Raw genomic sequence first — 25,345 nt, 5'->3', positions numbered from 1 at the left:
TTTTAAACCCGTTTTCAAAAGTTTGCTTTTTCAGGCCCCCAAAATACCATTGTCGTGTAAATAAACATCCAAAACGCAGAATACATTTTCTGTTTTTAGCTGAAAATGGTGTCATGTAAACATCCCATCATTGCATACATATTTTAATAGTTGTTGTTGTTGTTTTGCATTTGCATTTGCATTTGCAAGGCATCAGAACATGTACATAACCAATGAATATAATACACAGTATAGTGATCTACATTGGTTAAAAAAAGAAGATGTAAACATAGAAAACAATATCTATGAATGGTTTACTTAAAGTACTATCTGCATATTATGTTGGAATAGGATAAATTATATTACAGTTAAAAATAATATTAAGAGACATGAGACAACATAGAAGAGAATTCCAACCACTACATGGTATCCCAGAAGCCTCCATCATGAGTAGCTCAAACAGGGCTCTTGCTGTATGGCGATAAATCGGGAAGCTTCCTCACGGTAGCGGCACTCACTGATGAGCATCGATCGGTACCATAACGCACTCTCCCACACAATGCCTAGGCTTTATCTCTGATTGAACACGTGGGAAACGAAAGAGAGAGACAGACAGACGTATAGGAAGACCGCTGGGCATCCGGAGGAGTCTGGGACGTGAGATAAGCCAGCGCACACGCTCTAATAAAGAAGCACGGAGTGTCTCGCTGATGATAACACTGAGAATGGGTGCTAAGGGATGCTGTGGGGATTGGGTTGTTGTTAGCATGTGTTGCGTTAAAGCTCTATGTAATTGACAGAGCTGTTCTGTTTGAACGGTGTAAACTCACCACTCGCCTGTCACGCCACGGACAGCAGGAGTTGTAATTATTTTCTGTCAAAACGCACTAATCCGGCCCTCTAACCCTAGTATGTGAAATATTTTCAATTTGCCTTCATGAAAATTGTAGTTATAATTCCAGGGCAGTTCTGCCGAATCGCTACTTTGAGAATGTCAACCATAAATAGCCTCCACATACAGCACGATTTGCGTCATATTGTAATTATCAAAGTGACTCTAATTATTATTATTATTATTATTATAATTACAAAACAAAAATTATGAGGAAACTGAATTTTATGAAAGTTTCAACTTTCCACTTAAGCATCTGAAGAAAGTTCCTGTGATTTTAATATAGCCCTTGACACCTGGTGTTCTTTCTTTGTTCTTCAAGGTTTGAAAAAAGAACAAAGAGGTTAATTAGTGCAGCATTTTATGTATTTTTATGTCATCAACGATGAAGCCGTGCACATATTCTTATTTGGTGTGATGATTATTACCATGGAAACAAATAATTTCTAAGTCCAACGACATGAACAGCTCGGTAGTATCTCAGCGTTGTCATCACATGAATATGGTAATTCCAACATGACATGAACACAGCTTTAGGCTAATAAACTATATTACTTTAGAACAATTCATTAGAAATGATTTCTAATGCATGCATCAATATTACTGTTGTTCAGTGCATGCAGTGTTTGTGCTGTAGAATTAATTATACATAAATGATACATAATACAATAATACAAAAACACATAACAATGATACATTAAATCATGTGGCTTGTTAAGGAGAGGTCTACTGTTACTTTTCATTAGTGACCAGAATTACAATTTAATCTAGCAGACAATAAAACAGGTAAAAAAAAAAAAAAAATCCCATAGGAAAAAAAACACTGTCAGAATGGACAGAAAACTGTCAACTATCATTCTCAACATACAAGGTGTGTGGAGCTGTATTCAAATTCATTTTTAAAGAAATTCACACTAAGGCATAATTTACAATTCTGCTTCTCTCTCTCTCTCTTTCTCTAACAGAACGATCAAGATTGAAGTGTATGACTGGGATCGGGATGGCAGGTAATGAACTATAAACAGTCACATGAAGCTTAATATACACATCTGACACATCCCTTAATTTGTAATGTAATGTTCAGTACTGATAGCTAAAGTCTTCTCATAGGGACACAGTAAATGAGCATGACATGCTCTTATGCTCAAATTGTCCAGCAATTTACAGTTTTTCTCAAACGATTTGACACTTTTCTCCAATGCAGTGTACTTGTTCTCAAAACATTTAACACAGCCATCCAAACACAAAATTATCTTAATCAAACAGTTCAACTTTCAACTCTTTGTAAGCACTTTTGTATGTTTTGTATGTATTGTATCCAAATGAAGCCTGATCAGTCCATCACATTCATTACCATAAATGATCACCTTGATTTTAAGGGATTTGGAGGGTGCTTTGATCTAAGATAATTAAATGTTTTATTTCATAGCATGCTAAAAGGCTGAGCACTGTTGAAATATCAGAACAACATTTATCAGAGCCAAATAAGCTTATTTTGAAACAAATGTAATGTTCTCCATGCTGACAAATCTGTGAATATGTGTGTGTGTTTTAACAGTCATGACTTCATTGGAGAATTCAGCACAAGCTACAGAGAACTGTCAAGAGGCCAGTCACAGTTTAACGTGTATGAGGTAATCTTATTTTATTCATTTTATTCATTTGTTTCGCAGAGCTCATTAACATGGTACTTTTTCAGAAAAAGTGTTCACAGTATAACAAATATACTGTAGCTTACAGTCTTTATTACTTGTGTTACAAGTAGGCTGCCACTTTTGACACAAGTACAGTATATCTGAATTATTCAAATAGATTTTGACATTTATCAACACAATTGGTTTTGACATTAAACAAACATATTTTTCCACTTAAGTAGATGTTCTGATGGCCTGCATATGACAGGCCAGGGCTGCGTTTCCCGAAAGCATTGTAAGCTTAAGTACAACGTAGACCCATTGAAACCAATGGAGCTACAATCAACTTAGGCTTACGATGCTTTTGGGAAACACAGCCCAGGTCTAGAGCACTTGTAATGTTAGTCAAGAAGATTGTCATGGCCATTTTCCAGCCTATTTTTAACATTTTTTGGGCACAATAAGTGTATTTGAAGTTTAAAATATTGTTATTCAGAGCAGGATTTTTGACCAATATTTCAGAATGTAAATAGATGTAATCAGAATCAGAATGAGCTTTATTGCCAGGTATGTTTCACAATGGATTCAATGTGAGTGTCCCACTTCAGGTCCTGAGAGATTGTGGTGCCCAGGAACCTGAATGACTCCACTGCAGTAAATGAATTATTTCATAGACACACAGCATATACTTGTATTAGCTGTTTTTGCTGCTTTATCGTTAATGTCTCAATGTAAACACCATCTTATAGAGCATTGTTGCACTTACTCGAATTTAGTTTATATAATTTATCCCATAAACTGCTCATGCTTTATTTACATGCATAAAACAATCCAAACTGTATTGTGCATCTTAATTTCAGTCTGAAATTATGCTTTAGGATAAATAAATAAATAATGAAATGTTCATTGTGAACTTCAGAAGGATATGCAGAGCAGTAGGTGCTACACACATACATGAAAATAAAGGTTCAGACTTCATTTTGCATTTTACTTTACACATTGGTGCTAATTTTTTTTGTTATTTAGTCCAGTGTTTCCCAACCGGGGTGCCGTCTGTCGAGAGCAAAATATCTGTATGACATTATATTCTGCAGTTCTTCCTTGTTGTACCGAATATCTATACTTTTCAAATTATCATATCAAAGATAGAAATTTTTATATTGTGACAAAATAAATTTTGTAGGGTGCCACAAGTTTGTTAAAATTTCCAAAGGGTGCCGTGACTGAAAAAAGGTTGGGAAACACTGATTTAGTCCATCAACATGCCACCTCAAAGTCACAAAGTTGGAATGAGTTTTTGCAGCTTATTTACAGTTTTGTTTTTTTGGACTGGGGAGGAAGCTTTGAGTTATTTTTGTCATAACTTATATTATTTATAAAGGCATTTATGACATTTAAGTTAAAATGTAAAGTCTCAGAAAATCTAGCAAATCTATATAACAAAATAACAGAGATATTTAGACTTTTTTCCTTTGAGAATATTAAACAACTTTTGATGAAGGGTGATATAAAAACTGAAAACCTTGTGTTTTCTCAATTAGGGTGAGTAATTTCACAGTCATTTAAGAGGAATGCTCAACAACGTGATGATTTAGAGTCACAGATCTAAAAAGTTGTGCAGATGATCCCATCCCCCAGGCTTTGCATTTTTTCATTACTCATTCAGCATTAGTGAGTGGGAGGAACAGAGATCTTATTTTATATTTTTATATATGTGGCTCACGCTTTTCCATATGTGAATAATCATCACTGTAATAACAGTCAGTTGTTGTTTTTGGTCTCATAATTGTCAAACTTATTTCTCTAACCTCTCTCTTTCTCCAACACATTTCTCTAGTTTTCTTTCTCTCTCTCTCTCTTTTTTCTCCTTTAATTTTTTCTTGCTTACACAAATACACATATGGGGACACTTATTTATATATCAGTAGGGATTGGAATGAAGCAATAAATTTAACAATCCTGGTTCCAATTTCATGTAATGGTTCTACTAATAAGATAAGATAACAAAGTTTATCCACTGCTAAGGTGGTGTAGTGGTATGGAGGACTAAGAGTGCAACTTAAAAATAAAGTGAAGGAATCAATGCAATTCAGATTTATTAATTCAAAACTCAAAAAGTAACTGGACCAATTACAGTACTTCAATTTTTTTTATTTTTTTTATTGCATTGGTAGAAAGCGTCAAGCAATTTCTTTGCTTAATGTTTGCTTAATTCTTATTACATTTCTAGCAGTTGTTTGTTATACAGTATTAAAAGAGGCTATAAGGAAATAAAATTATATTTAGAGGCAAATGTCAACACATTAAAAAGGCAATTTCTACACAGCCTTAATTTAACTCTAGGGTGTAGAAGGGGTGTTGTGTAATGTCATACAGTGCATCAACAATTATGTTGCATTTATTCAGTCTCATACAAATTCCATTATCCCATAAATGATTATAATCACTCATTTTCTCTGCACAGGTCATAAACCCCAAGAAGAAAGGCAAAAAGAAAAAATATCTCAACTCTGGAACTGTAAGCATACATTTTTCATGCTACATTCTCGCTAGTGTATGCTTTTGTTTTTATTAATTTAGTTTGCTGTTGTTTTGGAGAGGAACTGAAAGCAACATCGCTACTGAGGGTCAGCGATAGGACCAAAATATTGTGTATTATTGCATATACTGTTTATTGTGAATTTTATTTCATAAAATCAATATAGCCTAACTAATATAAGTAAAAAAAAAATATCATGTTATTGAAGACAAATAACAGTAATAAATTTCAATGAATAATGTCATAGAAATTTTTCTGTCAGAACAGCGAATAGAGTGCTAAATTGAGATTTAGCACTAAATTTGAGATTTTTTTTAAATGTCTTGAAAGTTTAACCTGGTGAGGCTTAAAAACACATAAAAAGGATAAACTCTCATGACTTCACAAAACTGCAAAGCCATATGAGCATAACCATGAGATCCATTTTCTACTAGTTTATCATATCTATACACAACAATACAGTAGATAATTGTGTGTGTGTGTATCTGCTCAATTGATGCATAAAATGCCAAAAACATGGTTCTTAGTCTAGCATTATGGTAGTAAAGGCATGTTTACATGGCAGAGTTTAACTGTTCTGTGCCTGCTCAAAATTCTAGGTAAAGACATAATGCTGCATAAAAGCCAGATTAAATTATGCTTGCTCTGACCCACCTCAGCCCCTAGTATCAAAGTATAAAATTGTAATTGCTGTGTAAATGCATTCATGCCAATTCTGAACACCATTAAATAATCCATGTACAATTTACAGGCCTTTTTTTGCCATCTATGTTGACAAATTTGTATTATCATCATTACATCTTAGTCCAGGTCATAATTTTGTGCACAGTCTACTAGGATGCTTGCAATGCTGAAAATAAAATGCAACATAAGATAAAATGAAAATCTGTTTGGTCTCATGAAAGAATGTGCATTGAGCTGATAACAATAGCTAGTTATTGATTTGTTGACTTGTGCTATTGTTGACTTGTCATTTATAAATATTAGAACTAAATTTATAGCATAATATAATCCAATTACTTACCGTTCCAGTGGTAGAATACATTTAGTATAAGCACTGTACTTTGAATTTTGGTTAGCTTGTAGCTTGACAAGCTGCATTTTCAAAGAAGCTTCCCCAACACTTTTTTATTTTTTATTTTTCTGTCATGTATGCCTGGGGCAGTATTTCCTTACTTCAATTAGAATCAGTTAGAAGATTCCGTGAATCGTTGATATAGTGACATGACAGCACACAGAATCCTCATGGGATTTTCTGGCTTCATGTTTCCAGGTGACACTGCTATCGTTTCTCGTTGATACTGAAGTCACCTTCCTGGACTTCATCAAAGGCGGGTAAGTGCTCATTTGCAAACACTTCTCCTTCTTTACAATCAGCTTCTGATGTGGAAACGCCAACAGACAACACATGCCTGTGGAAAGCAAAGTGACTTGGTGCATTTAAATTCTCACATTACCAGTGGTGACAACACAGCTGTATTTGGCTGTGATCCCAAACCACCCCGAACCCAGGCTGCATCCTCCACAGCAGGTCTCGACAGGTTCTTGGAGTCCGTTTTGAGTGCTCGTGGGTAATTATACTGGCAGTACAGATGACTGACCACATATGAACAAGTCGGACACCATGAGTAATAAAGTACTTTCATGGCAGATGATAGATGAGGCTGGGTTGCTAATCTTAGCACAGGTGTTTGCTATGTGTGTGTGCGATTAAATGCAAGGGGTAGACAGGGTGCATCTATGCATGGCAGATTGCACACCCACGTTGAGCGATGCTTTTCATTATGGTGGCAAGAGGGGGGCTGCGGTCACCTCTGCTCGGACACCACACCACCAGACGTCTATTTTAATGGCTACTCCTTCTTTTAGTCTGAGATGTTTTGGTGAAAGGTCAGTGAGCTCGAGCTGAATTTGTCCACTCCTGGAGGGTATAGTCTGCATGTTTCTCTCACACTTCCTGTAACAGTACTGGAATGTCCAGCTCATCATTTATTGATATAATCCAATTAGAAATTTGAAATCATAGAGTGAATAACCCAGTAGCTAATGGATAATAATGGTTTAAAGGGATTGTTCATCCAACAGTGCAAATTGTGTCATCGTTTACTCACCCCCATGTCATTTCAATACTGTGAACTGGTACACTGTTGGTTCACCCATGTGTAGCAATCAAACACAATGCGCTTTTTTGGATTCAGGATTGGATTGGATAATCAGTATATGATATAATTTCAATGATGGGTTAATTGATGTGCTAAAACATTAGTCACATTTAAATGCAGACTCAAAACTCATCGCACTTTTAATTTCCATTGTGTATGAAATGTGCTATATAAATAAACTTGCCTTGCCTTGCCTATAAGAGTGTCAACAAAAAAAGAAAAACTTTTAATAGGAAGGGAAATCTCAACCTGGTCTTATGACGAAAAACTTACATCTGGGAACTTTTTCGCAAGACGCGGAATACGTACTGCAATGTACGTTTTGTGACATATTCTATGTGAAATATCCACTGGGTGGCGCTAAAAGAGTGTTCATTTTTCCCCCGAAACAGATGAACATACATACGACTACCGACTAATCGACTAGTCGACTTCAATGCTCTGCCATGACGCTTTAAGCTTGATGTCGACTAGTTGCTGGTCCTATAGAGGGCACAACAGGATAAGAAATCTTTGAAGGACTTCCACATTTACGCTCCGTTTCCAAACAGTTACAATGACAAATAAATGCATACTCTGAAAGTACTCCACAAGACATGTGAGATTATATTACTGGATGCTCGAAATTGAACAGGAGAATGCACGTTTTAAACCGCTTATTGTACAGGTAAGTTAATCGCCGTTCTAATCTAATGTGCTGCTGCACTGTAATGCACACACATTACAGTAGCTCGTACATCACGCTCAGATTGCGCGCACAGAATCATTCAGCGCGGAAATGTATTGTCAACACTGTTCTGTGATTTCGCAATAAAATAGCTTTGAAACTGAAAAGTTCAAGCATATAATTCTTAATAACTAAATCCCACAGCTTCACAACTAGTAGAGAGATGCTGCCAGGTAGAATTAATTCAGACACGCAATCGCTCTCACTAATGCATTCATATGAATGTAATCTTTACTGTGCTACTTTATCTGTATCTGATTTAGAACGAGCAGAAACCTGTGAGAAATATAACGACCCAAAGACAAAAGAACTGATAAAAATGAGCTGTTATAGGAGCAATAGCCATGTGGGCAGTGCTGTGTCATATACCATAGCTGTGCACAAGGTGTTTATCACAGCTCCAGACTTATTTGTTCATTAATGACGTCATCAGCGACTAGTCGACTTCGACTCGACTTTCATCAAATAAAAGTCGACTTTAAAAAATCAGAAGTCGTTCAACCCCTAGTTTTATGTGACATTGCTTTTGTAGGTGTCACCGCAGTTCTGAAATGTCTGTTGAGTGACGCTGTAAGTCTAATGCTCTGTGACGTTTTAAAATAATGTACCATCTGCACTACACTTAAACCTAGCCGATAGTATGAACAAAAGTGAATATGGTGTAAAAACACAATCGCAAGCATGCTGTATTAGCTTGTTTTTCGATCTCTCATCTTTCAGCTCTTTCATCGTGAGTCATGTTTTTGATGGGATTCGTACCTGGCTGAGCTACCATGCAAGCTTGTTACGTCCGGAAAGCAAAACGTATGGAGCTGTAATCATAACTGTGCACGAAAATAATTACAAGTGTTCGCTGTTTTACCACCTCTAGTTTTCATTTCTGTCAGAAACTGCAGTGATATGTACTTATTGGTACGTATTTCGTGTCTTGCAGAAAAGTTCCCAGAGGTACGTTTTCGTCATGCAACCAGGTAGGAGAATCTAGTGTAAAGCATATGCGGGAATTTCTTATGATTGTACTTTTTGTATTCATGTTGGTTTTATGTGGTTTTGTCATTTCTATGTCAAGAAAAGGTTCAATTTAATAACTGATGGTGTAGCCATCAAGTAAAAAAACACTATTGTTTGGCATTACGAAACGTAGTATATGAGCTACTTTTATGATTGTTTTATGTTGCTTCTGGAGCTTTTCAGTCATGGTCATAGCTGTTTGAAGATTCTTTAAAAAGATCTTATTTTGCGTTTCATGGACAAAAACAACAACATGTAAGAATAGACAATAGCATAATTATCATTTTTAGCTGAACTATTCCTTTAAGCATATACAGTAAATAGAATGATGTGCACATGCAAATGCACATACAGTACATTAAGTGCACCATTTTTTGTGTTATTTTTCAGGAGACATCTCCAAAGCAATGTTTCGTGGCAGTAATGGCAGCTGTTTTTCCGTGCATGTCATTGTGTGAATGGCTAAAGTGGAAAGTTGTGTAGGGCTGCAAATGGATTTTGTCGAGAACTCTCTCGCATTACGTAATGGCAGCCACATTTTCAGTTTCCCTATTTATGCACATTTTTCCTCTGCCGTGATAAAAGCTTCTCTGCACCTGTTGGCTGTTGCAGTATGAAACACTGTTAGTGTAATTCCGCATGACAGTGTTTGTGCTGTAGCCCACAGCAAAATACTCCAACTAACTGTGAGCACACTTAACAGTTTGGAGCAAAAGTTGGTAGATACTTGCTCAAGAGCAAGATTTAAAGATGGTTAGTGAAGATGTAGTTGTAAAAACTATACTAATAATTGTAAAAACAGCTCAGGTTACATATGTGAGAAGGGAACAAGAAGCTGTGCAATGGTGTTGAAGCTATCGGAATGCTTTTGTGTGAGCCGGTGTCTGAAGCACATGTGATTGGCAGAAGGTAATGACATGGTGACGCAATGTAGTGTGTGGCCAAGGCTAAAAACAGAAGCCTGAAATGCACTCCATCAAATTCTAACTGCCAGAAGGAGGCGCACAGGCATAGCCTTGGTGTGACAATGAGACACAGTGTCTTGTTCCTTTCTCAGGGAACTGGGTTACATACATAACCTGAGACATTCCCTTTCGAAATGGAACTTCGATGCTGTGTCCTGGCATTGACGCTATGGGAACATCAATACCAAAGCACAAACTGGACATAAAAGGTGAAGACTTTCTTGTTTCAGAGACACGTGAAGGGAAGAAAAGTGTTATATATAAAATTGTTATATATAACATTTAATTGACGCTTTTTGACTTGCTATTACTAAATGCTTTACTGTGATAAACAGCTAGTGTTTCTCCCCTTATCTTTTCACTCTTTTCTCCTCTTATCTCTATCATCACCATCTCTGTGTCATCTGCCTTTCTGTGGTGTCCCTGAGCAGTGATTGACACTAGTGTGGAGTGCACCTCATTAGGTGTAGGAGATGAAGAGCACGGCGCTCTAGAGAGACAGCCATTATGATGAAGAACAATCCAATCAGTTAATTGGTATTAGGGAGCCCTCAAGGAGAAGAACTCTGCAAGCATCTGCAGTCGCAAATTACAGCTTTGCGTGTAGAGTTATCTCAAAGGACAGCTGTTCTCAGCCATGTTTGGTGGAGGATGTTGCACCCTGGATTGAGCCACACTAACAGCTGTCTTTATACATCATAGGGAGAAGATCCAGAGTTTCATGATTCATTAACAATGTTATGCTGTTGCTTGTTAACTCTGCCCTTATTTGCTTTAATCTGTTGTGAACTATTGTGATTTCAGCTGGCAGAATGGATTCAGTTTTACTGTCATCAGTGTTCCGTCTGTTAGCTTAACAGCTAATTAGCTCTTATTTGCAACAAAATAAGACTAACCTAACCAGAATATATGATGTGAATGAAAAGCAAAGAGAATGAAAGCCTATTTTGCTTCCATATTTGTGAGCAATACAGGATAATGAATGAGGAAAAAATCTAAGGTTGGACTTTTATCCATTTGGAATTAATTGGATCATGAAAAGTAGGCATTCTACTGTATATGATAATGGAGCCAAATGTGAGTTTGCTAAAGTAATTGTCTAAGCAGCTATTTTGTTATTGGCTATTATCCAAAGGAACAAGGGATATATATAAGATATAATTTGGCAAAGGTAACATACACATTTATTCTTGAATAATGTTGGGATCATATACGGTTCACAATAAGACCAGAATTGTGTATTAAGAAACTAGAGTCAATTTAGATTTCATGCTGACCTAAAAGTTCAGTGTACAGTTGTTAATTGGGTTAAAACATTTGAATATATGAGAATTCTCCCGTTTAAATTGTTTTTAGATTATTGGCCTAATTTCTGCACAGAAGTTGGTTTAAGCCATAGTTACAATGTCACACCACATATCTGACTGTAATGATCAGTCCACTGAAGGTGAGTTGAAGATGAACCCAAGTGCAGCTTTATTTACAATGTGAAATCCAGAATCCAAACAATAAACACAGACTTGACATGACTTGACTTGACTATGACTTAAACACTAAACGACAGCAGGATAAATACATTAAATAAACGACAAGGAACAATGACAACATGATGGCTACTTATAGCAGACAATGAGGGTCACATGACAAGAACAAACCAATGGGAAACAAGACACATGACTAAGACAACCAATCAGAACATAACACACAGATAAGGGAATCACATGACAGAACATGACTAAGGCCTAACTACAAAATAAAATACATGAAAACAATGAACAAGAAACAAAACCCAAACACCACATTACATTGACATTTCACACTGTTCATTCCTAAACCCTGGGTTAATGTTATTATTTGCAGATGAATGGTGTCAGCTTCCTTTTATTATATATTGCCAACTGAACTATCAAGTTTTTTATAAATTGACTTTTCGGGAGACTATAAAGGAAAGAATCTTCTTCACTCCAATTGATTTATTATTTATTTATAGGGGAATTTATTTAATTCATTTTCCATCACCCTCAAATGCTGAAATGACTGTTTATACAACATGCACTGTTGCTGTGATGATCCAAAACACATATATGAGTCTGTTGCTAAGCATCTGGTTGTAAGTTTCTAACACAACACATCATTTTACACTGTACAAGTTTGGCACTGCAATGTGGGGTTAACACCACAAATCCACAAATGGGGTTTCATAACCCCACTTCTAAATTAAAAATGTGAAATGTACCTTTACCTAGGGTTAAGCAGGGTTTAGAATGATGATAACCCAGGGTTAAGCACAGTGTGATAAGCCTTATAGAAGTCTTAAAGCTATAGTAGCAAAAAAAGCCTGTTTAATTCTTAGAGTTAGAGAGAGGATGGTTAAATGTTCATTAAAGAAAATAAATTATGATGCATGTAAGTGGACTTGCATAGGTGGCTTGTAGAATGTATATTGCAGTAAAGAAATGCAGTATTGACTAAATTGCTTCATCCCCTGAAGTCCCTTGTCTCCATATGGACAGTGTCCCCTCACCTCCAGTCAACAACATCTGTCGTCTCCCATGCTCATGTCACAAGACATTTCTCCAGCCACCGGCTCATGCATACAGAGCACCTCATCAGCTTTCCAGAGACCTTGGGAAAAGAACAAAAACTCAACTTTTATTAATCATTCTATCACACCAATAGAAAGCTGTCCCAACGTGATGGCTTTTTGTCGACTTTAATCAATCTCTGCCAGGACTCAACAATAAGAATGTTTTCTTTTGTTTGTTTTTTTTCCTGGCATGATCAGGCCAGATGTAAGACATCTGGCAATGCTTTCTGGCCCTATCACAAAATAAAAAAAATTGGATGTAGTGAGTGACAGAAAATAGTTTTTATATAAAATTGTACTGAATTGTAGAAATGAGGAAACTGCTCTGTCACTGTACCGTCTGTGATTGCATGTGTATATCATGGATATATTTTAAATATGCACTATATGAAGTGGCTGATCTCCATAAGACTTTATTTCATTTCCTCTTTCTCACACCAATACCATTCTGCTTTACCCACATAGAAGCAGGTGTCTTTGGGATTTAGTTAAATAATGAAACCTGATATTCTTGCAGATATTCTCTGAACATCTGAGTCCCATCTGTGGCAGAGACAGCCCTCATCTTCCAACTCTCATTTTCTCAGGCATTGAGTTTCATACCTGCATTCACCGAAACCGCTCCCATTGCAAACACTTAGATTGCAGGTACCACAATAGGTTGCTGCTGCCACAAAGCTCTTTGTTATGAAACTGTCATCCCCTATTGGACGGAATACATGTAGTGCATGACTGTGATCTTTTCCCCTTTAACCGTCTGTTGAATGTTTTTCTCTCTTTGAACTTTTGATTCTGCTATGAATTCTGCTATAGTCAGGTACCACTCACATAGCTACAGATTGTTTTTCAGCTTGCTTCGGGAAACAAATTGGGACAGGAAATCCCAGGGGGTTACAGCAGAATGAAAAATGTGGTTCTGTGTGAGTAAGCCTGCTGTCTATTTGAGAGAAAACAGAAACATTTACAGAACTGTTTTGCCAGGTCTTTTTGGTAGGTTTTGATGTTTAATTTTGGAGCACTCTGTTGAGAAACTTTGGGGCTCAATCCTTAGTCAGGAGTCCCAAGAGAATGTGTTATACAGCAATTAAGACTGTTCATTCTGTAACTGTTTAACTAGTAATGAATACATATCAATCAAACATTAAAAGCCTGTCACACAGGCTTCATTTAATTTGCCCTCTTCATCAAGGGCTGTTCAATCCTGCTCAGCGAGATCTATCATTATTCAGAACCCTGCTTTAACACACCTGTCTGTAATTTTTATTGAACCCCAAAATCCTCAGGTGTGATTGATTAGAGTTGGATCTAAGCAGGAATGAGCTGGTGTCCCACAGGGCTCAGTGTTAGCGCGCTTACTTTTCTGTTGATACATTAAATCTCTCTGCACTGTCACCCAGTAGCATGTGTTTTCTTCTTGCTGCTTTGCTGATCACATGCAGGTGTACATTTTTTTGTCTCCATCTGTTTTTTCAGAGAACATTACACCCTCTCTGACATATAGACCTTGAGGACTACTCACCTCATGCTCTTAAAAAAATGGCTTCCTTTTCCTTCCAGCCAAAATTTTTCAGCCACAGGTGTGTTAAACCATAGAAGTCACCCCAGAAGACCATTTGTGGACAATATTGCAGCAGCTGTCTGTTCAAATCATTCACCATAACATAAGCAAAATCAGGCCCTTTCTGGACCCCATTTCCACTCAGCTCCTTTAATTTCCAGTCATTCCAAAAGTAGACTACTGTCAGATGTCCCCTCAAGTGCACCAAGAACGTAGATGTTCAGTTGTGTGAAACCTCTGGAAATACTGTCATATTCACTTCTGCTCAAGTGCCCTCACTAGCTGTCAGTTCCTGCCAGAATCAATCAGGATTCTGGTCTGCAATGGTACCAGTGGCCTGAATGATCTTTTGTGAAGCTGTACACATTTGTCCAGTGTTTCCTACAGAATTCTACTTCTGTCAACACTTCGTTATATATGGTATTGGTTGACTAGCCTCAACTGGCTTGGATAACTAGCCTCAAACATTAAACATAAAAAAAAATATCTTGCTTAGCACATAAAAAATATATTTACAGTATATTCAGGGAATTAGAAGCTATGCATGCTTGTGGCCTTTGTTGGCCTTTTGATAGCATGCCTAGAAAAGAAGCATCCGGGAGTTGTTCAAATTTCAAGTTGCTTAACTAACAACAATTGAATAGCTAGAGATGGGTAAGTTGCTGTGCTACTTGCCTGTCTACTTCTGTCAACCCTTCGTTATAAATGGTATTGGTTGACTAGCCTCAACTGGCTTGGATAACTAGCCTCAAACATTACACATAAAAAAAACAACAACAAAAAACTAGAGATGGGTAAGTTGCTATGCTATTGGCTTCTAGTAGGGGTTAATATTTGGTGGCGGATCATGTGAGGTCCACTCCAATTGCTTTGCTTTTGCATGAAATTGGAGCTCAACTTTGATTAATACTTACTGTATGGTAGAGTCTGTGACATGATGGCATGATCTATGAAATCAAATATTTAGAGAAAATTGTGTTTTTCCATTCAGTTGTTTCCTGTCATGGTGCGTGCGGGGAGATGAAGCGAGGACTCAATTGCAGGAGAAATGGTTATTTATTTTAATAATAAAAATGAAACAAAAACAAACTCAAACCACCCCGAGGGGGAAAAACAGACAGGCAGGCCTAAAGCTGCACCACATGCAGACACGAAACACACACAATGAGAAATGACGGATCAGCACAGGATGACAGACACCAGGAGAATAAATAGGAAACCAAACGAGGAGGCTAACGAGGGAGACACAGGTGGAGCAACTTAAACAATGACGAGGTAACAAGATGGGAGGGGCCAGACAATAGACAGGAGAGAGCACATGGCAACAGACAAACACAACACAAGCCATGTGCTCCCAGAACACAGTCATCTGGTGGCCCTCCTGGGCACACCCGCTGAAGACTGTGACACAATAATGTCCTTTTGAAGCTGCATTCTTAACCTTTGCTGCTTTGAAATAGATAGTGTTTATTTGAATGAAAGTTCATACAAAAATGAAAATCCTGTCATTAATACTCGCAGTGCTGGGTAACAGATTACATGTAATCTGGATTATGTAATCAGATTACAAAAATGATGGACTTGTAATTAGAGTGTAGTACATTTTAAAAAGCTCATAATTAGATTACAGCTACAATTTTATGGATTACATCATTACATGATTACATATGGCAGTAAATTATTCATAATTTGATTCTCCTTAATTCTTTTTTTCTATTTTAGATTGTCCTTTCTGAAAATTCTACTGTATGATACCTTTCAATATATTCACAAATGTTGTGTAAATACATGTGCAAACCATGCTTCTGAATTTGAGGGATAAAAAAATTACCTCTCGAGCAATTAGACCATGTGTGAAACATGGTGCAAATTTATAATATAATGATGCAAATTTTATGTCAGCCAAACCCTTCAAATAAAATATTTTCTTGAAAAAAATCATAATTTTATGATGTTTGAAATCTTTTTGTTTTGTTTTTTAATCAATGTGGTGCATTTTTGGTAAGTTTAAAACATGTTTGATAAAAAGTAATCAAAAAAGTACTCCGAATACATTACCTAAAATGAGTAACCTAGATTACGTTACTAACTACAGTTTTCATCATGTAATCAGTAACGGACTACAATTTATAAGTAATCAACCCAGCTCTGTTTCCTCTCCCTCATGTTGTTCCAAACCTGCACGCTATTCTTTTTCCTAATTTTGACACTTCTAATGATGTAGAAATCCACACTCTTCTCGTTAATTTGGTGATATAATGATTCATGAGATCACTGATCAGGACACTGATGATGTGCACATCCCCAATCAATAAACTCTTGCTGATGCACTGATCACATCCTGCTGAGTCCAGCACATACACATCCATAGCTGACCAGCTCACTGCCTGACATAAAATGACAACAGAACAATTACAATACATCCTTATTAGGTCTACAACAAATAATTAACCAATCATCAGGGGATACACTGATTGGACATTACGTAGTTGACCAGATTAGGAAAAAAATATATTGGAGTCTAAAAATAGGGAAGGGCAGAGAAAATGGTAACATCTTTCGGCTTTTGGTGATCAGAAAATGCTTAGCTTAAAGCTTTGAAATTTCAGAAGTTAAATGTTCTATATGAACATTAATTTGAAAAAAGATAATTCCGGCTTTTTATTGTACAAATGCAGCTATTTTAATTGTGACTTTTTTATGTAATTATTATATATTATCCATTTAATTTTGGGAAACTATGGCTGACAGAGAGCGGATCTTAAGTGGAGCCGACAGGGCATGAAGCTTGAGCTTGGGCGGAGCCGACAGGGCATAGGGCGTGAAGCTTGGGCGGAGCCGACAGGGCATGAAGCTTGGGCGGAGCCGACAGGGCGTGAAGCTTGGGCGGAGCCGACAGGGCGTGAAGCTTGGGCGGAGCCGACAGGGCGAGGCGCTTGGGCGGAGCCGGCAGGGCGAGGCGCTGCAACCTCTTCGGCCACCACTGGGGGCGCGGCAGCTTCGTCGGGCACCTTCGGGGGCGCTGCAGCCTTCTCGGCCACCACGGGGGGCGCTGCAGTCCCCTTAGCTGGGGAACGTGCCAAGAACTCCACAAACCCCTCAAAAGATACATGTTTGCATTCTAACATGCTCCAGGGGCTAATGGGCTCATCAAGGCCATAATTGAACAAGTCCTTAAGCGCTGAGTCATTGTAGCCCAGCCCCTCTGCCACATTCCTGAACTCCATTGCAAACTCCCTCAGCTCAGTCCCTCGTTGACGGAGGGAGCTCAAGGTCTCCAGCTGGAGCATCCGCTGGTAGAGGGGGCTGGAGAGAGTGGAGACTGGTAGTCGGTGTGAGCCCATTCTCCGCTGAGTCCCCATGTTGGCTGATCCGTTCTGTCACGGTGCGTGCGGGGAGATGAAGCGAGGACTCAATTGCAGGAGAAATGGTTATTTATTTTAATAATAAAAATGAAACAAAAACAAACTCAAACCACCCCGAGGGGGAAAAACAGACAGGCAGGCCTAAAGCGGCACCACATGCAGACACGAAACACACACAATGAGAAATGACGGATCAGCACAGGATGACAGACACCAGGAGAATAAATAGGAACCAAACGAGGAGGCTAACGAGGGAGACACAGGTGGAGCAACTAAAACAATAACGAGGTAACAAGATGGGAGGGGCCAGACAATAGACAGGAGAGAGCACATGGCAACAGACAAACACAACACAAGCCATGTGCTCCCAGAACACAGTCATCTGGTGGCCCTCCTGGGCACACCCGCTGAAGACTGTGACAGTTTCCTTTGCTCTGTTGGTATCTGGAGTGTGAGTTTTGATTTACATCTATTCAGAGGTTCTGGGGTGGTTCTGAATACTTTCCGTACCCACTGTATATATATATATATATAAATGATGAACCTATACACTGCACCTGCAGATGGTAGTGATGCTTTCACTCTCATTTCTCTAATATAGATTCATAAGCTGAATCATGGACATTAATATGGATATTTGGATTTGTACTAGTTTGTGGACTTTTGAGGCTTTATCAGAGACATGGACATTATTTTTTGAAGATGAATTACAGAATAAATGAATGCATGAATGAATGAATGAATGAATGAATGAATGAATGAATGAAGAATTTAGCCAACCAAAATCCCATGAAAAACAGGAATCATTTATAAATATGAAAATTTTATGCAACAATTAATATGCCTGTATGACACAGTCTGTGTGTGGTGTATCACAAACATGTTTTCTGAGAGCTGTAAGCATTATACTAACAGATGGTATGACTGGCTCAGTCTCAATTGAATGAGTAATGGTAGGATATCTTTACTCAGCTTCTCATGCTCCTTCTTATCTGTGAAATCACCAGGATATCACTTTCCAATGTCTACATTAGCAGCTACCTTTTAAGGCAGCATCCTAACCAATTATGTGCCCTTATGAGTGAATGATTTGATAGCTGATTGTGCCTTTTATTGTTTTAGACCCCATTATTATTGTTTTTCTTATTATAGTATTACCTATTATTGTTTTTGTTGTATGGGGAAAAAAATGAATAGCGACAAATTCTTCATAATATTTTCTTTCTTGTGAACTATATTGTTATATTATAAAGACCAGTCATTGGAGAAACACAAATTACACTCCTCATGCAGAGTACACAGTGTCGGTTGATTCCACTTGGGATTTGTTGTTAGCATGGTATTATGCTAACAGTGTGCCTAAAATCTAGTTCTTCTCAAGAGCCAGTTGGCGTTTCTTCAACTATGAGAATTTAGCACTGTAATAAATCTAATTTCTAATTTTTGTTATATGAAGGTCATATCTCTTTTGGAAACATACTATACTACAGCCAAACTAGTTCCAGCCTGGGTGCTTGATGTTTACATGACCATTTCTTGTTACGTTATATGGAAATAATGTCGTTTTTGGTTAGTTTTAGACATGCTGGAATGCTGAATTATCAGGAAATCAGACCATACACATTCGTGCACACACATTTTAAGAGTGTATTTCTGGTTTGGGGATGTGTGTGTATGACTGCAGCTGTAAGCTCGGTAATGAGAGTAGTCTAATGAGAGGAGACAGATCTGTACTTATGGCATTAGTTAGCTTGGCTCAATGTCCCAGCAAACACACACCCATCCCAGCTCAATGTATCCTGCTCATCTATTCTCCTGGTTCAATGTTAAAAGAACAAATAAGAGAAAAACACAAATACATAAATAACAATCATTCATTAATGATGCCTTTAATATCCTTGAAAGCACTATAATATGTTTTACACTCTTATGAACAAACTTGCAGTCTACTGCTTACATAGGCAGCTACCTTGTAAAGTATCATCCTAAATGATATGGAACCTCAAAAGGGAGTGATTTGGAACACCAAAAACTTTCTAAATGGTCAGTCATGCATGCCAAATAGGGCTCCTTGTATGAGACTCAGTATCACATTAGTGTAATGTTAGCATGTTGCTAAGCTAACAACACAATACTCTAAGCACAAAACATATACAACACAAGCAAATATTGTTCATACTCAAATCTCTTCTACATCAGAACATGACCTTTTACATTATTTTTGTGTTATTTTTATGTTTTTATTGTAGCTTTTATACTTACATTTAAGGTGTACAATTGTATATCGATTTATCCATTTCCTTATACTCTCCTAAAAGGTTTTTTTTTTATTTTTTATAATGTGCTTTTATTGCACCAGGAGCATCTTAATGTTCACAAGATTGAAGTATGACTGGAATAACCATTACCTTTCTCTGTCTCTTTGTTGTGCAGGACTCAGATTAATTTCACAGTGGCGATTGATTTCACAGCTTCTAACGGTGAGTGCCGTCTCTATCAGAAGGCTGATGGAATTATTGAAATGTATGCAGATGAGGCATGAAAAAGGGCTAGTAATAGCTGTCCTCGATCATAATCAGTGAGGTTTAATGCGATAAAGAGCTCTGATCTGTGTGATTATACTGAGATGCCTGCCTTTTATATTCATTTGCAGATTCAAAGGGAATACCACAAAACCAACACAATTACAGGGCCATCCTGGCAAATCTATTTTTATACATCACTAGCTTTCATCATTTTTTTCTTCTGGATTCATAATATCAGCCTCTCAGAGTACACAAACAGTAAAGAGAGGGGAACTTACAATTTTATATTTATATACTTCTATATACTACCATATTTTAGGTCCCTTAACTCTACCCCATACCTAAACATAACTACTACAACAACTACCTTACTACCATTAAGCACTAAACTGTTCAAACCATTGAACAGTTTCATAATGATTTTGAATATATTTTATTGGTCGTAAATAACTGTGAACATTGTTACATTATATTAGTAGTATCCATAGTTATACTGTTAGAATATATTATGCATTGAAATACATCATAAAACAAGACCATATTTAATGTGTCACATAATGCTATTGTGAGTTATAATGTATTATACTATTCAGTAGTGTAGCCATGAATATGTACAGTTTCTACTTTAAACGTGGTTGACAATTAAATTAGTATACTTTTCCTGTCAAATGGTTGTACTAAATGGGTGTACTAAAAAGTACACATTTTCTTCCATATGGTTCCCAGGCAACCCCGCCCAACCCACTTCCCTCCATTACATGAATCCTTATCAGCTCAACACCTACGCCATGGCACTCAAAGCCGTGGGGGAGATCATACAGGACTATGACAGCGACAAGATGTTCCCCGCACTGGGTTTCGGAGCCAAGCTGCCTCCTGATGGGAGAATATCCCATGAGTTTGCCCTGGTAAGCAGTTCTTAAAACACCTGTCCTGCAGAGATAGACACAAGAGATCCAGTTTGTGAGGACACAAGTCTTGGATATCTTTTCCTGAATGTTATACTCGCTTGTGTTGCCTCTAGACAGAACAATACACAAAGCTTTCAATTTCAGAACGGGTTTTTAGAGATGGGCACTTGACAGATTCCTACATTCTCTAGAAAACTCTTTGGAAATACCAGCCTATTTTTATAGTTCTAGTATTTTTTTTCTGAGTCCATAACATCTGTTGTACTTTTTTATTCACTGTTCTCATATTGAAAGAAACAAATTGGAATGACACAAGAGCTGGATGTTGCCTGGTGTTTGTGTTTTAGAGAGAGTGAACTGAATGCTTTTGTGTTTAAAAATGTACAAATTTTCACCTTGTGAATGAGGAAACTGGCAAAAAAACATCTGTAGCCTTACGCTGAAAGAGGAACCTGAGCTGGGTCTAGAGACCAGAATATTATAGAGACTAGGGGGTGGGTATTTTTGACTTGGGCTAGAAAGTAACCACTTAGCAGCCACCCTAGCAACTGCAATGTAATGCATAAAAATCAGAATACCTTAGCAATTATATAACATCACATACCACCCTAGCATCCACCCACAACATTTGCATAGCAGCACAAAAGAAAAAAAACTAATAACAACTAAAAACAACCACATAGCAATGTTCTGGCAACCACCCAAAACATCCCACCAACCAAATAGCAACGCACTAAAAAACACTTTATAGCAACCACATAACACCGTGGCAACCCTAAAAGTGGAACTTACATTTTATTCAAAGAATGTAAACATCTATTTATGTCTCTAAAATGTGGAATTTCCATTGTGTTATCACATCTCCACCAGATGTTGAACCATGAGACCCTGTCTGTTTGATTATTTGATTTCACATTAGTTCATTTTTTCTTTGTTCCTACAGAATGGAAACCCTCAGAATCCATATTGCAATGGCATTGATGGAGTCATGGAGGCATATTACCAGAGTCTAAAATCTGTTCAGCTCTACGGTCCTACCAACTTCTCACCTGTCATTAACCATGTAGCCAGGTACGTTCAAAACATTTCATAAACAAAGACATAATGTGCATACGCACACAGCTGCACATATATTTTGCATCTTTTGCAAGTATGTAGTGCTTTTTTACATGCATTCATGTATTACTTTTGTGGTAACAAACCTCATTACTTAAAATCATCATGAAGTCTAAATTTGGAAATGATTATTTTTTATGGGACGCTGCAGTGTTTACTAACTTGCTTAGCCATATTCCTGAAAGAGACGATGTAAATGGCAATGGTAAGAAAGCAACACATCCTTTAAGACTGCAATCTGACATATTTCATAACACAACAATGCACAAAATCAGGCTTGCGTAGATCAGATAATTGAGCGTAAACACAAAATAAGTGTTTACAATCACATTGTTGCACAGCATTGCAGGCTTTTTTCATAGTCTAATAGTTTAGATAATTCAAGTAATCTAAATGTATGGGTTGTGTACCTTTTCTTATTACTTTACTCTCTAAAATAGTTGGTAACATTTTAGTATAGGGATCAATTCTCACTATTAACTAGTTGCATATTATCATGCCTATTAATAAAATATTTTGCTGTTTATTAGTACTTATAAAGCATTTATTCTACATGAACATATTCTACATCCCTAATCCTATGCAATACCTGAACTTAAAAGCTAGGTAATTAACTATTAATAAACAGCAAATTAGTTGTTTACTGAGGCAAAAGTCGTAGTTATAATGGTTTGTTAATGGCAAGGAGTGGCCATGAAGAGCAACTGGGATATTGTTTGTCAAAACACCTAACGGTTAGTTAATTTGGTGTAGGGGTGGTAAAATCTAATTGTTTTTTAAAAAAATCAGCTGTACTAGTCTGTCAGTTGTCTGAATGAATTGTCAACCAAGTGGTCTTGAGGTAGTCCTTAATAATTTGCTGGTTTTAGGTTCATATCAGACATACTTAGGGTGTTCACACAGTATGTGTTCTCATGTTTAAAGAAAATTCTTCACAATTTAATGTATGTTGCAAGACATTGGCCAAAATATTTCTTACGAGGGGCCAAAAATGTAACTTGATTCAAGGCCATGGGCCAAAAGTAAATGTTGCATTATTTTCAATTATATTATATTAAAATGTATTGAATTTTTATATTTTTAAATAATTACACAAAATCTTTAATTTTTTTTAATCAAATTCATATATATATATATATATATATATATATATGTATATAACATATTCAGTATATTCAGAAATTCAAACAGTAATTCAGTTGATTTAATTTACTTAATTTAATCAAAACGGGAAAAAAATTATAACCTTTGAACCATGAGACCCTGTCTGTTTGATTATTTGATTTCACATTAGTTCATTTTTTCTTTGTTCCTACAGAATGGAAACCCTCAGAATCCATATTGCAATGGCATTGATGGAGTCATGGAGGCATATTACCAGAGTCTAAAATCTGTTCAGCTCTACGGTCCTACCAACTTCTCACCTGTCATTAACCATGTAGCCAGGTACGTTCAAAACATTTCATAAACAAAGACATAATGTGCATACGCACACAGCTGCACATATATTTTGCATCTTTTGCAAGTATGTAGTGCTTTTTTACATGCATTCATGTATTACTTTTGTGGTAACAAACCTCATTACTTAAAATCATCATGAAGTCTAAATTTGGAAATGATTATTTTTTATGGGACGCTGCAGTGTTTACTAACTTGCTTAGCCATATTCCTGAAAGAGACGATGTAAATGGCAATGGTAAGAAAGCAACACATCCTTTAAGACTGCAATCTGACATATTTCATAACACAACAATGCACAAAATCAGGCTTGCGTAGATCAGATAATTGAGCGTAAACACAAAATAAGTGTTTACAATCACATTGTTGCACAGCATTGCAGGCTTTTTTCATAGTCTAATAGTTTAGATAATTCAAGTAATCTAAATGTATGGGTTGTGTACCTTTTCTTATTACTTTACTCTCTAAAATAGTTGGTAACATTTTAGTATAGGGATCAATTCTCACTATTAACTAGTTGCATATTATCATGCCTATTAATAAAATATTTTGCTGTTTATTAGTACTTATAAAGCATTTATTCTACATGAACATATTCTACATCCCTAATCCTATGCAATACCTGAACTTAAAAGCTAGGTAATTAACTATTAATAAACAGCAAATTAGTTGTTTACTGAGGCAAAAGTCGTAGTTATAATGGTTTGTTAATGGCAAGAATTGGACTTTAAAATAAAGTTTGACCAAATAGTTTATTCTGTTTGGTAAATCACAGAACTGAGTGGTGAAATATTTTTGCATATTGACCATTACATTAAATATATTGGTTCTACCTTTTTTATGGACTTTCATGCCTATATATGTCATCTATCTTTTCATATCAGTGGAAGTTTAGATGCTAATTTGAGCCATTTTGCAACTCAAATAAGTGACTACTGACTGTAATAAAAGTACCCTTGGAAAGCCGTGTTCATTTTATTATATATGGTGAACATTCAAACTTTGAGAGATGGCTAGACAAATTAGTATAAAGTTGAATGATCCTTCCATTGCTGAAATGAACTAAAACGGCAACAAACTTGCAATGATTGAGAGTTACAATATTATTCAGCAAACAATGTAGGTTTTGCACATTTTCAGAGGATGACAACAGCTAAACATTCTCACCCAGGTGCAACATCCAAACAAAGTGTGTGACAGTAACACAGAGATAATCGAATCCAAAATGGCCTTCGAGGCACAATATATGACCTTTAAATCACTTTAAATGAGCCGTGGAACTAGACTTGCAGAGGTGAGACTATGAGATTTGATCACATGCTGCCCCAAATAAGATCATCCCAGGTCTGTATCGTCCGTCAAGTGATGTGAGGAAAAACATTAAATGGCCATCATAAATGTGACACAATGGCCTGAAAATTAGATCTCTGTAATACCCACACAGAATTTTCTAGTACCCCATAGGCATTTCCATGGATGAGGCCCTAAATCCTGGGTTTTTCAACTTTTTCATGCCATAAACCCCTAAAAATGATAATCACCTTCAAGACCTTTACTTAAAAATGGTAACATGTAAATTAACTGGTTTTATTTAAATTAAATTAAATTTAATGTTTAAGAAATTTATATTTAGCATTACTGAATCAAACTAAATGCATTGTTGTACCAACAATGTTAATTTCAATCAGGTAAGAGTTAAATTGTGTAAAAAAAAAAAATATCTTTAAGGTCAAAATTGCAGTTGATCACTTTTTTCACTTTTTATATTTTTATTCGTTGTAATATTTTTTTTGATACTTTTCCACCCAGAATCCAGTTGGAAAACTTCTGCACTAAATCAAAGCTGTTCCTAATAAATATAAGCTCATGTGGTTCTTACCAATTTAAATTGAAAAATAGAGTAAATTGTAAAATTC

General features: G+C 36.6%; 1 protein-coding gene across 1 annotated transcript in view; it reads left to right on the top strand.

The window, feature by feature from the left end:
- The window catches only part of LOC107666208 (copine-8), a 103,907-nt gene that overhangs the window by 61,325 nt on the left and 17,237 nt on the right, over window positions 1-25,345 (top strand). The window contains exons 10-16 of the mRNA XM_016457420.1: window positions 1,837-1,878; window positions 2,430-2,505; window positions 4,970-5,023; window positions 6,318-6,379; window positions 19,853-19,899; window positions 20,671-20,852; window positions 21,799-21,926. Of these exons, the coding sequence (XP_016312906.1) occupies window positions 1,837-1,878; window positions 2,430-2,505; window positions 4,970-5,023; window positions 6,318-6,379; window positions 19,853-19,899; window positions 20,671-20,852; window positions 21,799-21,926 (591 nt within the window). The remainder of the gene's footprint in view (window positions 1-1,836; window positions 1,879-2,429; window positions 2,506-4,969; window positions 5,024-6,317; window positions 6,380-19,852; window positions 19,900-20,670; window positions 20,853-21,798; window positions 21,927-25,345) is intronic.

The sequence above is a fragment of the Sinocyclocheilus anshuiensis genome, unplaced genomic scaffold (assembly GCF_001515605.1).
Source record: "Sinocyclocheilus anshuiensis isolate Anshui unplaced genomic scaffold, SAMN03320099.WGS_v1.1 scaffold1016, whole genome shotgun sequence".
NCBI classification, from domain to species: Eukaryota; Metazoa; Chordata; class Actinopteri; order Cypriniformes; family Cyprinidae; genus Sinocyclocheilus; species Sinocyclocheilus anshuiensis.
Note: the sequence above shows the minus strand (reverse complement) of the source record. Positions and strands in the feature narration are given on the sequence as shown.